The 17,410-nt window shown below is 40.5% G+C and overlaps 1 protein-coding gene across 2 annotated transcripts in view; it reads right to left on the bottom strand.

The window, feature by feature from the left end:
• The window catches only part of DGKI (diacylglycerol kinase iota), a 431,941-nt gene that overhangs the window by 218,045 nt on the left and 196,486 nt on the right, over positions 1 to 17,410 (bottom strand). For both annotated transcript variants that reach the window (XM_021692768.1, XM_044919913.1), the window contains exon 6: positions 14,592 to 14,657. In XM_021692768.1, the coding sequence (XP_021548443.1) occupies positions 14,592 to 14,657 (66 nt within the window). The remainder of the gene's footprint in view (positions 1 to 14,591; positions 14,658 to 17,410) is intronic.

Here is a 17,410-nt window from a genome sequence, read left to right on the forward strand (position 1 = left end):
TTGTACATCAATCTCCCAAACCTCACTATTGTAAATTCTTAGGTTTAGTGGGATGGATTTAATTATATTTCCAACATGCTCTATTCATTTCCATGTTTTTACCCATTTTTTTTCCTCTGTTATCCTCAAGTCATCATCTAGAATGCCTACCACTATTTCACATACAGCATCGGACTTTACTTCCACTATGAAATCCAAGTCTTCTAAGATCCCCTCAATTCACTGTGATGCTCCTGCTAAATTATAAGCCTTTCCACCTGGTCCTCCCCTTAGCATTAATGAACAGGTGCCCTAAGTTGCTGGTTATTTTATGTGCACATGAATTATCTCTCCAATGGAATTATGAACTCTTGGAGAGAAGTCCTTGTAGTATTTCCTTTTTTTTTTTTAAAGTAGGCTCCATGCCTAGTGTGGAGCCCAATGCACAGCTTGAACTCATGACCCTTAGATCAAGAACTGAGTTGATACCAAAAGTCGGACGCTTAACCGACTGAGCCACCGAGGCACCCCATAATATTTCTTAACAGGTCTCTACAATTCAGCATAGTTTTTTGAAAATCACAGGCACGGTATATTTTCTAATTGAATAAGAAAGTCACTGCTACCACACTGTGACCCAGTTATAAATTTTATGCCATCCAGACCTTAAAAACTTAACCCAAACCACCTGAAAATATGCCCCTTACTGCACCTTCCTCCAACCGCTCTAGACATGGCAAGCATAGGATTCTGATTTTCATTTAAGTCTGTGACCTTGACATGCTGCATGGCTGACAGTCAGTATGGTAGAATTGGTGACGTCACAGCAGTAGCCACAACTGGAAGTCTGAATGTTGCTGGGTCAGATGTACTGGTGAAGAGAGTCTTAAATGCTATTACACAGCCACTTTCTATCAATTCATACAGCAGGTGATTGAAGATCAAATAGAAGCTGATGGAGAGATGGCAAAGCTGGGAATAATTCTTCGACCTGTTAATTATTGGCCTGGTGATTGGAGGCACACCATTTAACCCTTCCAAATTTCTCCTTTCACCTGAAAATGAGAATAAAAATACAAACTTCTCCTATACCACAAAATAGTTTTAAGTATCAAATGAGGCAGTGTACTGGAGAGATATTTATAACCCAGTAAATATAAACGAAGGAATACTTTTATTGCTAAGATCTATCAACAGGAACCTGTCCCACCACCTTGCCGACGGACCCTCCAGTGACTAATAGGACTAGCGATATTCTATTTGATGGTACAGAGTGTGTGTATTAGCCCATCCCTCTACTGAATATTGGCCTTCTGGCTTCAGGGAGAAACAGACACAGTCCACTGTCGTCCCGGCAGCCAGGCCGATAGCAGAAACAAACAATAAGGCCATCCACAGCTAGGGCTCTGGGCACTGTGCTCATACGGAATTGTGGTGGGTCCCTTGGAAACGAGGTCTGTGCTTTGTTTTGGATGCTAGTCTGGCAGAGTCACAGGAGCTATGGCTTCGGGGTTCTTGTCTAACATAGAAACATAAATAGAACCACATCAAAGCCTTCATGAACCCAGTTCCCACAGACCACCTGCGATGGGGAGATTTTGGCCAGGATCTCAACACAGCAAAAAGAGCCAGATTCCTAATTACCCATTTTTAAATGCTGGCCCAAATCTAATATTATGGTACTGACAGATGCCCTTACTGAATTTCAGCTGACTCTGATTTTTAAGGACTATTTTGTTCATCACTATCAAAGAGTAAAATAGGAATGTGAGGTCAGATGCTTTGGATCTGACTTCAGAATCATAAATGCCATGAACCCTGAGAGATAAGGTCATTTTTTTTTGGTTGAGTTTTTTAATAAAATTGAGTCCTTGGAATAAAGTTTAAACAACACTTATTCTGATCAGCTAAAGCTTTGCTGTATCTTTCTCTTCTGCAATCTAGAGCATATACCAAATGGCCCTCAGTTCTATAGCCTTGGCTTAAACTAGAAAAAAAAAAAGGGGGGAGGGGGCTTTACTTGAAACAAACAAATGATTTTACTGTTTATGCATTTAACTGAGGTTTGGATAAGGGAATCTCCTGACCACTGCCTGATTCTGTTTGACTTCATTTTGTCCAACAGAATTGATACTGCTCTTGCCTCTAAAACTTGAAACAACAAAAACAAAATAAACTTCCGCACATCCACTCCCATGTCCAAGATTCACCAAGTATTGCAAAAGGTAAACCCAAGGAAATTATAAGACGAAGTCAATATTTATCTCCAGAGAACCTGAAGCATTTTTGCTCAAGTGCCTTCTATAATTTTTGAAAAATATGTGTATTTTTACACATTCTATATTTAATATCTACAATGTTCATCAGATGCAAGTTCATTATCTCTAGAAAAATAAAAATGAAATTTTAAAATAAAAACTTAGACCACTCTTGTAAGCTTATCCAATGGAATATAAATACCACAGCAACTTAATACAATGAGAAAGGAAATGTTTCCAATTAGGGCAGAACCTCACTAAAGATCTCAAACTGGTTGTGCTGTTTCAGTGCAAATGCTTTTAACTTAACTAGTTTAGGCTCACAAACAACCATGACATTTGAGCACCACCAGCTGAAGCTGATAAATAACTAAGACCTTTAAATGACCCCAAAGTAGACCCACACCAACCCAATTGAAAACATCTTTTCAGCCAATAAAAAATGGCACTTGTTTGACCTTTGAGTGACCCAAGCATGGACCCACACCAATCTAATCTAACCAATCTAAAACCTTTTTTCCGACTAATAAAAAGTGACACTTGTTTTGACCAACTATCAGTAGACTCATGGACTAATCCTGACCTATCCAGAGTACAACCTTTACTCTTTAATTAACAAAACCACCATAAGCCACCACCCAACATACAAGTTGTTGACTTTTTCCTCTCAACAAACTATTCAGTCCAGTCTTCCATATGTGTACCCTTGCCTACAATGTGAATCAGTAGATATTAGGCTATTTTTATAATATGCCATTTTTCTTGGTCTTCTCACAGTGAAAATTTAGTAGCATTGATATATATACCCTTATGGCTAGTGCAGCTTTATAATAGCCAAGATATGGAAGCAACCTAAGTGTCCATTGATGGATGTATAAAGATGTACACACACACCACAAATAGTCAGAAAAAGGAACTCAGCCATAAAAAAGAATATGGACTATTACCCAGCCATAAAAAAGAAGTTGCCATTGAGATAACATGGATGGACTTAGAGGGTATTATACTTAAGTCAGAGAATAACAAATACTGTATCATCTCACTATCTGGGGAATCTAAAAAACAAAACAAATTAACAAAAAACAGAAACAGACCCATAAGTACAGAGAACTGGTGGTTGTCAAAGGACAGGGGTGTGGGTGGACGGGCAAAAGAGGTAAAGGGAAGTGGGAGGTACAGGCTTCCGGTTAGGGAATCAATAAGTCACAGGAATAGAAGGTGCAGCATAGGGAATATAGTCAATGATGTGTCATAGCGTTGTATGGTAACAGATGGAAGCTATACTTGTGATCATACAGACTTGTCAAATCACTATATTGTACACCTGAGACTAATACAACATTGTGTCAACTGTACTTCAGTAAGAAAAAAATACCAAAAAAAATGGCATCATTAATATTCTAGTTTATGCAACATTAGAGTTTATTTACTCATAGAAAATCTAATTTACCTGAACTTCCTAAATTTCCTATACTGGTTTTGCTAGTCTTAAGCTAAAATTTGTATGAATACCAAGATTTTCAAAATGTAAATCTATGTGGTCATCTAAAATGAATTATAATAAATGAAACTGTAGGAAGCAATGTTTTTATAACTTCTGACAGTGCTGCAAATTATGAATCTACAATAGCTTTATTAGCATTACCTTCAAAAAATCTTAAATTCTTGTCTCTTGGGTTTAATTATAATACAATTTACAGCATTAATTAAAGGTTCTGAAAATTTATCGATGCCTTTATTGTCCTAATATGCTCTTGCTCTGGGATAATTGCTGGCTTAAACACACAGATTGACACTTTATTATTTTTCAATAAAACATTCTGTGTCCGTCCATTCTAATGTTGCCGGTAATTACAATGCATTAATCAGAGCTAGTCAATCTTATTATCCTCATAGTTCCTGCTTTTTCCATTAGTTTATCTGAAGGCCCCTGCTATAAACTACAGATCATAAATTGAGGAAGCAAAATTTGGGGCACAGCCATCTTAGTAAAGTTAACATTGCTACCATGAACTTGTCAGACTGTATGGAGAGTCTAAGATGTGATTTCCAGAATTTAGTCATTTCAGAGACAGATGACTTCAGGGAAGCAGACGACTTGCAACCCAGGACCTTGCAATTAAGGAATAATTAAGATTAAGCCTATAACAATGGCTGCTGATTTACATTTTAATTTACATGTTAACTATTTTTAACTGTGATATTTATACTTCATATTTTTATGACTAGCTGGATTCTAGGACAAAAATGTTTTATACAGATACTTACTGTTATACTCAATATGGCCCAAACTGCATATAAAACATTAACTGTTGGGTCTGTATCTTTGTCCTAGAATACCAGGGAAGTTCCTTCTATGAAAGTATTTTCCTAATGATACAACCAGCTACAATTATGATAATGATCCATGAAAATTAATTTCATCTGATTGTCCCATGATTGATACCAATAAAATTATAACACTGATAATATTCACCAAGCAGGTTGTTTTGTTTAAAAACAACTTTTCCCAAAGATAGGACTGATGTTACTACAGTTACCAAATACAAATCATTGCAGCTTCTCAGAGAAGCCATATAACCTATAATCTTGCTGACAGTATGACATTCCAGGAGATAATTGTCTGTACTTTTACCCTTAACTAATTGAGGAAAATGGTCTTCTGCTGGCAGAACTAACTACACTTTCTTTTTGTGCAAATTTAGGCTATTTTGCTATAACAGCCCCCAGACAGCTGAGAAAGAGACTTAGAATATTTGCCAAAATTCTCAGATTGCGCCCCTCCTGGTTTCATAAATTTATGTCAAAGTAATATCACCATATAATGTATGCCTTTAGAGAAAGGATTCTGCTGTCTAGAAATAGTTCTGACTCCATTTTAAGGGTTTAATAGTCAACTGATGGATTTTCCAGCTATACCTAATAGAGCCACTGTTTCTGTGAGATTTTGATTGTCTCTTTCTCTATCACAGCAATTCTGGCATTTCTATTCGACTTAATGAGGACTGTTTTTTGTTGTTGTTGTTGTTCAAGTTTTCAAACACCACCTAATGTTGCATTACTCTTCCTGGTAGTATTTCAAATGACCTAATAACCTTTCACATCAACATGCTCAGCCAGGGTGGTATATAGGCACTAAGAAAGAACAGACTGCATCTCAAAAGATCTGGCTGCAGGACATACCCAGTATGTAGCAGCTGGAATGGGAAAGTATATACGGGACTGCATCCTGAAGGTTCAGAATAAAAGGAGGCAGGACATCAAGTTGGATAAAGGAGTCTCTCAGTGTGGGATCACTCCTCTATAATAGTGCATTTAGCACATTATCAGGAACCCCAGAAGATGATGCTAACACTCAATGGCATATTAAGTAGAAATTTTAGAATTGCTGTGATAGAAGTGATGAAAATCTCACAGAATAGGCATGATAGAGTTGCTGTATTAGGTACAGCTGGAAAATCCATCAGTTGACTCTGTTCTGCAAGAGGATGCAAAGGATACTCCCCTTACAAAAGCAGTGAAAAACTGGTAAGAAGGACACCATCATTGTTGAGAAGCTCTCCTCTGTAGGTTAGATCTGATGGTAGGAAATGCCTTATGGAATGAGCATTCTGACAGCAACTGGGATTCCAGAATCCCAAAATAATAGGGACCACATGACAGCACTTAACCACTGAAGCAAGGTGGGTACAATTACTACAAGATTGAAGTTGCAGCCAAGGGGTCTTGACCTATAGGGAGCTATCAAATGGTCAGTACAGCATGACCTCTCTACAGGTAAGGTGGATTATCAGATAAAATGAATATTGCTCAAGCCATACAATGACAAGAAATTAAGAATGGAGGATCAAGAGATATGAGGACAAATGCTCCCACAGACTCATAATCTTTTGCCTCATTTCTGTACTTAAGCCAGTTTTCAAAGATAAAACACACTGATTAGAGAGAGCAAGTCCACAGGAGAAAAATCCTGTAACATCATAGCAAGGGTCTATAGCAACATTTCCCCAGCCTCTAACTAAAAGGATCTACAGACATTTACTCGGGTAATTATACACTGGGGAGGCAGAAATGTCCAAATATTCTAAAGACTACTGGACAAGAGTCCAAGTTGATATGCATACCCAAGTACCTGGGTTTGAAGAAACATCTTGGTGCCCTGTTAGAGTAGGGATGTACGAGGTCCAATTAAAAAAATAAAGCCCTGGGCCTGGATGGGTTCACAGAGAGTCTACCGGCTCCACAAATCCACCAGGATTAATTTCCCTGATCCCTCATTGTGTAATTAGAGTGAACATATCTGGTATATTTGGCAGAACTCCAATTATTGGTTTCTTGGCCTGTTGTGCAAGAGCTGACATAGGGAGGAAGCCCAAGTGAAACCATAAACCACCCTCCCAGTCATATCTAAATCAAAACCAATGTTACATTCTCAAAAGTAATGGGCACTAGGTGATATTAAATGATCAATTTTTAAGTTATGACAATGGTATGTGTTTGTTTTTTATTTTTTTTATTTTTTTTTTTTTATTTATTTGCGAGAGAGAGAATGAGAGACAGAGAGCATGAGAGGGAGGAGGGTCAGAGGGAGAAGCAGACTCCCTGCCGAGCAGGGAGCCCGATGCGGGACTCGATCCCGGGACTCCAGGATCATGACCTGAGCCGAAGGCAGTCGCTTAACCAACTGAGCCACCCAGGCGCCCCTGTTTATGTTTTTTAAAATTATTACCCCTTTATATGCCATCCTTAAAGACTACAAGAAGCCATGGTAGTGGTCCCCAAAATATCCCCATTTAATTCACAAGCAGAGCTCTTACAAAACCAGACATTATACTGGAGAATAATGCTGGATTACCACAAATTCAACCCAGTGTATCTAAATGCAGGGATCTTCTGACCTTGAGTGTATGACATAGGGCCACTGATTTGGCAAATTTTCCATTCCTTTCTGAAAAGAGAATCAAAAACTGTTTACATTCACCTGTTAGAGTTAACAGGGCTTTTAACTCCTCTGAATCCTATCCAAATGCAGTGCAAAGGGACATGAACCATACGAACATTCTGCAGAACACCACTTGGTTTACTATATCAATGACATCATGTCTAAATGGATGGCAAGAAATGGCAAGTACATTGGAGGTCTTAATAAGACTACTAAAAAAGAGAGGTCCCACACATCAGTGAAGCTTCTAGGGTTTAGTGGTCAAGGCCATGCAAGAACATCCTGTCCAATCTAAAGGAAAGATTATTACTTTTCACAATTCGACTACTAGCAATGATGCACAGCACTGTGTAGTTCTCTTTGAATTCTGGAGGCAGCATACTCTACACTGAGGAATACTGTCTTGATCCATTTATTGGATGACATTAAATGCTTCCAGCTTAGAGTAGAGCCCAGAGCAGAAAACAGCTCTGCACCCAGAGCCAGTCTGCAAAGAAAGTACCCCTATCACTTGGGCCATACAACCAAGATGACTCCATGCTACTAGAGATATTGTGGAGGAGAAAAGATGCCCTGTGGGGTTTATGGCAAGCACCAATGGGAGAATCACAACATGGACTGGATTCTGAAACAAGGTTGTGCTATCTGCAGGAGAGAACCACATATCCTTCAACAAACCGCTCCTACACTACTCTGCTCTGCTGGAAGAATACCTGACTACAAATCACCAGAAGGTCATGACCTGGGTTCTGTCAGATCACTAAGCCATAAAGTTGGGTGGGCCCAGCTGCAATCCATCATTATATTTAACTGGGACCATCTGGGATTTGGCATGAGCAGTTCCAAAGACCACAAGTAAGATGTCTGAGTAGATAACTCAGACTCCCCATATCATCCACTCTCACGTATAGTACCAGGCCTCTCATTTGACTCACACCTATGGAAATATGGAGGTCCCTAAGGACCATCTGACAGAGGAGGGAAAAGCTGAGATTGGTTTACAGCTGGGTCAAGTTGGCCTATGAGTCCAGGTCATAGGTGGCTACTGTTTCACTAAAGTCTACTCAGGAATGGCCCAGAGAAATGTAAGTAGGAAGAAATCTTCCCAATGAACATAATTTCAGGTAGGGCAGCTGGTCATCCACTTTGTGTGAAAAGATAGATAGCCTGATATATGAATATATAATGAGTTACAGGCAATGGTGAATAGCTTGGCTAGTTGATCAAAGGCTTAGAAGGAAACAGGGAGGTGTGGGAAGAGGCACGTGGATGAACATATGAGAGTAAGTACAAGGAGTGAAGATCATTGTATTACATGTTAATATCCACCAGTGAGCTCTCACTTTATAAGAACTAAAAACTTAGACATAGTAACGTGGACTCCACACTGTCATGAGCCATCCATGGCACAAGGGACTCCTGTGGAGTTGCCACGATAGCAGCGTGAATGTTGTTTGGGTTCAACAGCAAGGGATTTCACTCACCAAAACTGAGCTGGTCACTGCCCCTGCTGAATGTCTTACCTGCCAGCAAAAGATACCAAGGCTGAGCACCCAATACGGCACCATCCTTCAAAGGTAATAACCAGCTACTTGATGGTAAATTGATCGCACTGAATCCTTTCCACTGTGGAAGGGGCAGCAACTGATCTTGACTGGAATCAACACACATTCTGGGTATGGGCTTACCTTTCCCTACTGCTGGGTTTTGGTTGGCACCACTATGCAAAGGCTTACAGAGTATGTGACCCACCAACACAGGAGCCTGCATAACTCTGTCAGACTGGAGAAACTATTTGACAACAATGGAGTTGCAGAAGTGAGTACACAGCCATAAAATATACTGGTCCTATCACATCCCACACCATCCAGGAGCCTCAGGCCTAACAGAGAGTTGGAATGGCTTTTGAAGATGTTAACAGAATCCAGCTTTCAGAAGATACCCTAATGAGCACCACTCTCCAGGCTCAGTGTACTCACTAAATCCATGATCATTTCACAGTGCTGTTGTTTCCAGGGTAAAATACATGGATGCAGAACCCAAGGAGTAGGGGCAGCCCTGTCTTCCATCATCCCCATTGGCCCACTTGGGGAATTTGTGTTTCCCATCCCCAGAGCTCTGGGCTCTGGGGGTCTGAATCCCAGATAGGGAACATCTCCACCGTGGGATGTAACAGGAGGCCCTTAAAAAACTTAAACTACCACTAGGCCAGTTATTTTGGGATCTTTGTGTCAAGAGAGTAGCAGGCACAGGAAGGAGTCACCATCTTGGCAGTAGTAATTGCTCCTGATCATTAGGTAGAGGTATAGTTGTTATTTGACAAGGTAGGCAAGAAGAATCTATTCGGCACCCAGATTACCCACGGGGGCATCCTTTCTGCAGTTCAACTCCTCCCTCTGCACCATCCTAGTGCCTTCACAGAGAAGGCCCTTCTGAAGAAAGAGCAACAGGGATCAGGGTGATCAGAGCACCACATGAGCTGTAATTCCCAGGACACTGACCATGCCAAAGACCAAGGAAAAGTGGCCATACCAAAATGGATCTACAGAACTGAGTGAGAACTGAGTGACTCAACCCCTGGGGACTGAAGTGCACTGCTTCTGAGCCCTCAGCCCTTGTTCCCTTTCTTTTTCCTTTTTTTTAACCACCTTGTGGAGGTAGGATTGACATCCTTGATGAGTCTGGAGATAAGTATATACTTATGAAGCCATCACCATAATCTATGCCATAAACGCATCCATCACTTTCAAGCGTTTCCTCCTGTCCTCATTAGTAATTGTTTTTTGTGATAAGAACCCTTAACGTAATATCTACTCCCCCCCCCAGCAACATTTTAAGTCTAAAATACAGTGTTGTTCACTACAGGCACTCTGTTGTACAGATCTCAAGGTTTCATGCATCCTACACAACTAAACTCTGTATCCTTTGACTATTACTTCCTCGTTTCCCCTTCCTTGGATGAATCTGAAGGGCATTATGGTCAGTGAAATAAGCCAGACACAGAAAGACAAATACTATATGATACCATTTACATGAGGAATCAAAAACAGTCAAATGCATAGAAGCAGAGAGCAGAATACTGATTGCCCTTGTCTCCTTTCTTGATACTCAGCCAAGGACAGAAAGGAAAGCCGGGCTCCCAGCAGCTATGTTGGCAGAGGCTTACTGGAGAGGCTTGATTTCTTTGCCCTGGTTGTGTTACCCACTCTGCACCTCCTCATTGATCCTCTTGAGGTTAAAGGCAGAAGATTCCCCTGTTATAGCAAACACACAGGCAAATAACCAAACCTGCCTAACCAGTGCATAGATCCTCACTCTTGAACTTCCATTCCTTGCTCCTAACCTTGCAGGGTCTCTTGACAGCTGACCCCAGGGCACACACATTTTCAGATTGGTGGAGAATGGTGCTTTAAGGTGGTAAAGGAACATCTCTCATAGTCCCAGGTCAGTATTCTCCATTATTTTCATTTTACCTCCATTATTTTTCTCTAATCCCTTTTCACCATTCATAGAATATCTCAACCATACCCCATGGAATGTTTTTAAGCATTTTATTCTTTTAGCAATAAAAAAAACTGCTATTAAATATACTTCCTTTAAATATATATATTTTAAATATTGTACCATAAATTCATTTAAAATTAGTTGTTAATAATATTCTTTAAAGAGTAGTTTTGACATTTTCCCATTTAATTACTGCTACGCTCTTTAATTTACTTAAACTATATATGATAGTACATATGATTTACAGACAAATAATTCAAAATGATGTAGCATGTTTGGTTAGAGAACTGGAATATCAAAAATGCAGACCAAAGTTTAACTATGTATTGTTGTATTAGAAACTGCTTTCAAGATTTGGTGTTTGAAAGTTTATAATTCTGAGTTTCAAAAAGCTAGCTTATTTATTTTTAGGACTCTTATATGTGTTTCTTTTTTTTTTTTAAAGATTTTATTTATTTATTTATTTGAGAGAGAGAATGAGAGAGCACATGAGAGGGGGGAGGGTCAGAGGGAGAAGCAGACCCCCTGCTGAGCAAGGAGCCCGATATGGGACTCAATCCAGGGACTCCAGGATCATGACCTGAGCCGAAGGCAGTCGCTTAACCAACTGAGCCACCCAGGCGCCCTCTTATATGTGTTTCTAAATGAAGAAATAAAAGATAAGGGCTCAAGTTATGATTTACAAGCATATTTTCACAATTACCATACAGCTGGGTTTGGAGGCTTGGTTCCTTCAAAAATGAAAGGTCAAATTAGCCAGAATCACGAGTATATTTTTTCTTTGCGTATTGATTTTTTAAAGTACTGTGGATAACTCAATGTTGAGTGAATTTTGATTGAATGAATGTGTAGATGTGGTGAAGATCAGTAAGAGATAGGTTTGCGGGATAAGTACGCATCCTTCCTTTAATCACTGACTGAATATTGCTTTACGTTAAACAATATGTGCTAGATCAATCCCACTGCCTCTCCAGATCCACTTCTTTCTTTATCCCACATCTCATTGTAAAAAGTTGACTTTCATGGGTTGCCTCAACAGTGCCCCTTGTGGTCTGGTTTCTACTAGATTTGGCCACTGGAGGTACTGAAGGTAAGTGAAGTTGGGGTATTTATTCCCTCAGCTGGTAGGTCACCTGGGCTGGCTAAGTCTTGTGACTAAAAGTTACAGCTCCTGTGAAGGGGCTCTCTCCATCTCCCCCCCTCACCTCTTCAGACTTGACTTGGCCATGGCTCCTGCTGAGTTCTTCACTATCCCTTGTAGTTTCTCCACACTCTGCTCACACATTTTAAATCTTCTCTCTATTAAACACTCATCAAATACATGATTTAAGTTTGAGTATGCTACCTCTTTTCTGCCTATACCCTAACTCTTATGTAATACAAGACTATGAATGAAAACAATGTGAAATTATATAATGTTCATAAAACGTGGCAGCTCATGGTAGTCAGCAAATGTTAAAGAGCAATTGAATCATGAGCTCTCTCATCTGATATCTATCAAGTGCCACACACGCTTAGCCAAACACATATTCAAGGCTCAAGAGAAATTCAGTTCAAATATTTACTTTATTCTGATTTTTAAAAGTAGAACTTGAAACCACATCTTTAACTATAAACACTCCCTAACAACCCCAAAAGTTTGCAAACCACCAGTTGGAAAAAAAAGTTTTGCTAAGTGAAATGATTGTTTTTCACCCCATCCCAATGGGTAAATTATGAATAATGTATATGGGATATGTGTGTATGTGTGTGTTGGAGGGTGTGTGATGGTTTAGAATCCCTGAATATGTAAGAATGTACAACCTTACTGATGAAAATTAAGCATAGCAGCAAAGTTTGAAATGAATTTCTAATCCCTTAATCTATAAAATGGAAATAGAGCCACGAGCTTTCCTCTAATCCAGAGTACAAGCCAGGATCCAAAGAAGGATTATTTACCGTCCAGCGAGAGACACAGGTCTAAGACCATCCCATCCCATAACTGCCTGAGTCTCTGAGAAGCTGCGAGCAGCTGGATTATACACAGGGGATGAATATAGTAATACATTATTGTGGGAACATTATGTGAAAGGTTGGGAATCACTGACTTCTCAGCTAATAGCTATGATGGGCAGAGAGCTGTGAGCACTCCAAGATTGCTGCCTGAGAACAGAGGAAGCAAAGGAAACATGGTCACAGCAACTCAGGGTACAAACAGTCCAGTTTTCCCCCATTTGGTTGACCATGCCAACAGAAGACAAGGCCAGAAAAGGGAACATAATGTGACACTAGGGGATACCTGTCACAAGATATGTTTATTGATTTTCTTTTAATAAAATTCCTCCAACTCTATTACGGCTTAAAAGTTACTGGGGGAGTGTCAGCTACTAGGCTGTCCAGTGAAGATATGTTTGCAAGGCAAAGAGCTTGTTCGTCCAGATCCTTCCTACCCTGCCCATCTCTAACCTCAAAGCTAGCTGTGCCTAAATACCTGTTTCTTCTATCTCTCACACACACACACACACGCACACACTCTCTCTCTTATGGGAGAGTTGAAGATAGTCTACAATCTACTAAGTAAGAGAAAGTCCACAAGCCCCAAGGCAACACCAGAAAGAGTAGGGTAGATGGACCCAATGAAGGAAGGCCACATAAGAGTAGAGGGCTGACTTCCTTCTCCCTCACAATGTAAAATGCTAGTAAAAATCGTTCCACTCCCCCTTCCTCCTCCTCCTCATCTTACTTTTACCTCCTTCCCCTTTCAACCTATTTCATCTGTCCTCTTTACAGGCTAGAAAGGAACCAACTAAAGGTCACTGTGAACTGAGGAGATAATACCAGTTAAAATGGAAGGCCATACCCTTGAAGCAGAGATAGGTAGCCTTCCAAAGAAAAACTTGGTAACTGATGCTACAATATGATATTTTCTTTCCAGCACTGGTCAAAACAGCAAAATTCATGAAACTTTCTAAGTCTCACTCACCCTCAACACTCCTCAGATAGCCAATATTTCCTTGCATCTCTCTATTGTCAAAAATGCTATGCTGGTCAGCTCATCCCAGTGCTTGATCCAAAAAGTCAATTAACTTATGAGGAATATATTCTTCCAAATTGTCTTGCTTTACTCAATCAAAACTTCCCTTTACTGAGCCCAGCTTACTATCAATTAAAAAAAAAACAATCTTTGTAGTGTGATTCACCACCAGTTTAACCTTCCCACAGGGTCCTTATATCCCTAAAGTAGATCTTTGTACAAAGAAAAAAGCCATAACCCAAATCAATACCATGTCAATAACATGTAGAATCTATGGGGTTTCATAGCATGTGGCCTGAGGACCCACCCTTTCCCCCACCTTCCTTTTCCCAGTGGCCCTGCACTCCAAGAGGCCTTTTACCAACCAGTCACACTGAGAGAGAGTAGACATAAACAGCTAAAAAATGAGGAGGCCATCTCATTCCAGGAATGGGATAGTGTCCTAAGAGAGCAACACATTTCTTGCTTCTGTGTTGTCCTTTCTCTGTTGAGTTCTGCTCAACCACAATACTGTGTCAACAAAAGTAGAGCTGCTCAACAACCCACGGATTTGCTGCTGCTGAGCCAGGAGTGTGACCAGCCAGTAGTCCTCGGGAGGGGGTTTTAGCAAAATAAGCAGTGTTCTTTTTTTAACTATGGACAATGAAATTCACCGTAACAGGGTAGCCAACTCTCTTAAAATGTGCTCATACCTGGATTAAGACCCCTGCCTCTTGCAGTGAGTTCTACGACAACTAAAACACCTCTTGAGGAAAGGGACCTGGAGAAATAAGGCCTTTCAGAAAGGGAGAGACGTACTGAGCACTGGATTCGGGTGAGAAGACTCATCTACCTCGGGTGCTTGCAAAGACCTGGGGAGCCTCCCGCGATGGCCATGGGCTGCCGGACCCCTTACCTTACCACACTGCTTACATTTTCCCTCCTGTCGACGCCTGTGTACCCAGTGATGACGCACAAAGTTCTGTGGGAAAACAAAATTAAATGAGTATGTTTAAATTTGCCAACCCCATTATTAGTTTTTTTAATGTTTTAAGCATATAGATTTCCATAAACCATAATCTAAGCCCCTATTAGCACAAAACCAAATACGTGTCTGAGTGATTTGTTTAACAATAAACATGAATCCGCTTGGAAAACGGAAGCTACTCCCATGCCCAGGGATCTTTGGTATTTGTAGAAGCCGTTCATCGTGTCCTCCGTCCACGTCTTCCTCGTGGCCACACCATAATGCCATTTCTCTGCTTCCTTCCTAGTAGAACACTGTGCGGATGTGGGAGGTCACTGAAATTCCCTCAGAGAGGTAAAAAGGTGAGGGAGATAAGGTGGAGCAACAATATCCATTTTTAAAAACAAATATGTATGTAATGCTTTATATACGCCGGACACCAAACATCCGCATTAGAAAGAACTTCAAGAAATTAAGTTCTCAGAAAGAAACAGATCTCCTCATTCAGGACATACAGGAAGAGAATTTTTCATTAGCAAAAAGTGAAGGGAAAGAAAAGCTGAAGGAGAAAGATGACAGAGGCAAGAAATGCAGGCCCATCGTGATGTTTGTACAATGACATTGTGTTTAAACTGTCCTTGGGTTCTAGAAATTAGATCCGCTTTCAAAGTCTATTCTGGTCTTGGGCCATAGGAAACACAGAACTTTCCTTTTCCTCCCAAATAGACAATCAGTCCTAGGGCAGGGAGTTAAGGAGCCCCATTACCACTGCTCTTAGGATATATTATAGAGAGAAAGTTGTCTTCAGGCCCAATGGCACAAATAAACTCATCCTTCTTAGACAAATATATGTAAAATATTTCCTCTTTTTTTCTCTTGCCCTTTTCTGAGAAAACACATTTTACCTGACACTAACATGTCTATCATCAGGCCACAACCCATATTTCCCTTTAAAAGGTCATTCAGCAAATACTTACTAGATGCCTACTACCTGCCAGACCCTGTTGTAGGTACACAGGTGTACAGGAAATAGATCAGCATTGAGGAAAAAAAGGGTTCTATCGACACATGAAATTCAGAGTGACGAAAATACCTCTAACAAACATGAGCATTATCTAAAATGTTACCTCCATTTCTCTTTATAATGTCAAATCAGTTCAAGTTAAAACTAAACAAAGATCCTGGAGGAATAATGGTCTTTTAACTATAATAAGATATAAAGAAGCATAACAGTCCCCTAATTAGTCTAAATTTTGTCTTGCTTTTCCCACTGAGGCAGTTTAATAAAACAAGGACACAATTCTTATATTGTTCTCAGAAAGAATTTAATAATAATATTTTTGAGTACTCACTGTGTCAGGCACTTTTAAAATGCTTTAAATGTAATAATTATTTTAATTTTCATGAGAATTTTTGAGTAGAGGTGTTATTCAGTCAGTATGTACCAGAAAAATCCCATGAGTTGTTAAAATACTGAAATATTTCTATACTGGTTGATAAATTAGTTTAGTTCCCCTATGATCCCCCTGGCTCCTCCCTAACTGCCATAACACCCCACCTCACCCCACCCCCTCAACATTGGAAATCATTTCTATCCCCTCACTATTAAGCAACTAGAATGTTCATTTTTGGCAGGTGTCTGGGATTCTGTTCCAATGAGCTCGCTTTCAAAAACAAATCATGTTGCCTGAACAATGTCACTGGGATCCCCCCGGCCCAGCACACTCAGAAGACTGGGCTGTGCCCAACTGATGGTTTTTGTCCGTGTAAGTTTAAGTATCACACAAACAATGCTGGGTCCCATGGCCAGCTGTGGCTCTCAGAACAGTGGCAGCAAGTCAGGAACCTGCCCAGTTATCAGGGTCCACACCACCTCCTGGGGATGAAGTTGCTGGACCCTGCGCCGCTGTACCTCACAGGTGAGGCTTATCACTTCAGCCTTCCATCCACTCAGGTGATGAGAACTCTAGCCCACTGCTGGCTTAAGAATAGAACTAGAGGGTATTATGCTAAGTGAAATAAGTCAATCAGAGAAAGACAAGTATCATATGATCTCACTGATATGTGGAATTTGAGAAACAAGGCAGAGGATCATAGGGGAAGGGAGGGGAAAAATGAAACAAGATGAAACCAGAGAGGGACACAAATCATAAGAGACTCTTAATCTCAGGAAACAAACTGAGGGTTGCTGGAGTGGAGGGGGTGGGAGGGATGGGGTGGCTGGGTGATGGACATTGGGGAAGGTATGTGCTATGGTGAGAGCTGTGAATTGTGTTAGACTGAATCACAGACCTGTACCCCTGAAACAAATACAAATAATGCATTATGTGGTTTTTTTTAAAGATTTTTATTTATTTGACAGAGAGAGAGAGACACAGTGAGAGAGGGAACACAAGCAGGGGGAGTGGGAGAGGGAGAAGCAGGCTTCCTGTGGAGCAGGGAGCCCAATGCGGGGCTCGATCCTAGGACCCTGGGATCATGACCTGAGCGGAAGGCAGACGCTTAATGACTGAGCCACCCAGGCGCTCCACATTATGTGTTAATAAAAAAAAAAAAAAGAACAGGGCTGGGGAGGACCGGGCCAGCTGCCAACTATACCATATCTCAATTCACAATGTTTTAGGGCACATTATCAGAGGGTTTTGCTTGAATTATCATTATCATCCTCCTTTTAGAGATCATAAAACTAAGGTACTGAGCAGTGACTTCAGATGTAAGGGTCAGAGCAAGGATTCAAAGCCAGGCAGGCTGGCAACGGAGTCTACACT

The sequence above is a fragment of the Neomonachus schauinslandi genome, chromosome 12, assembly GCF_002201575.2.
Source record: "Neomonachus schauinslandi chromosome 12, ASM220157v2, whole genome shotgun sequence".
Classification (NCBI taxonomy): Eukaryota; Metazoa; Chordata; class Mammalia; order Carnivora; family Phocidae; genus Neomonachus; species Neomonachus schauinslandi.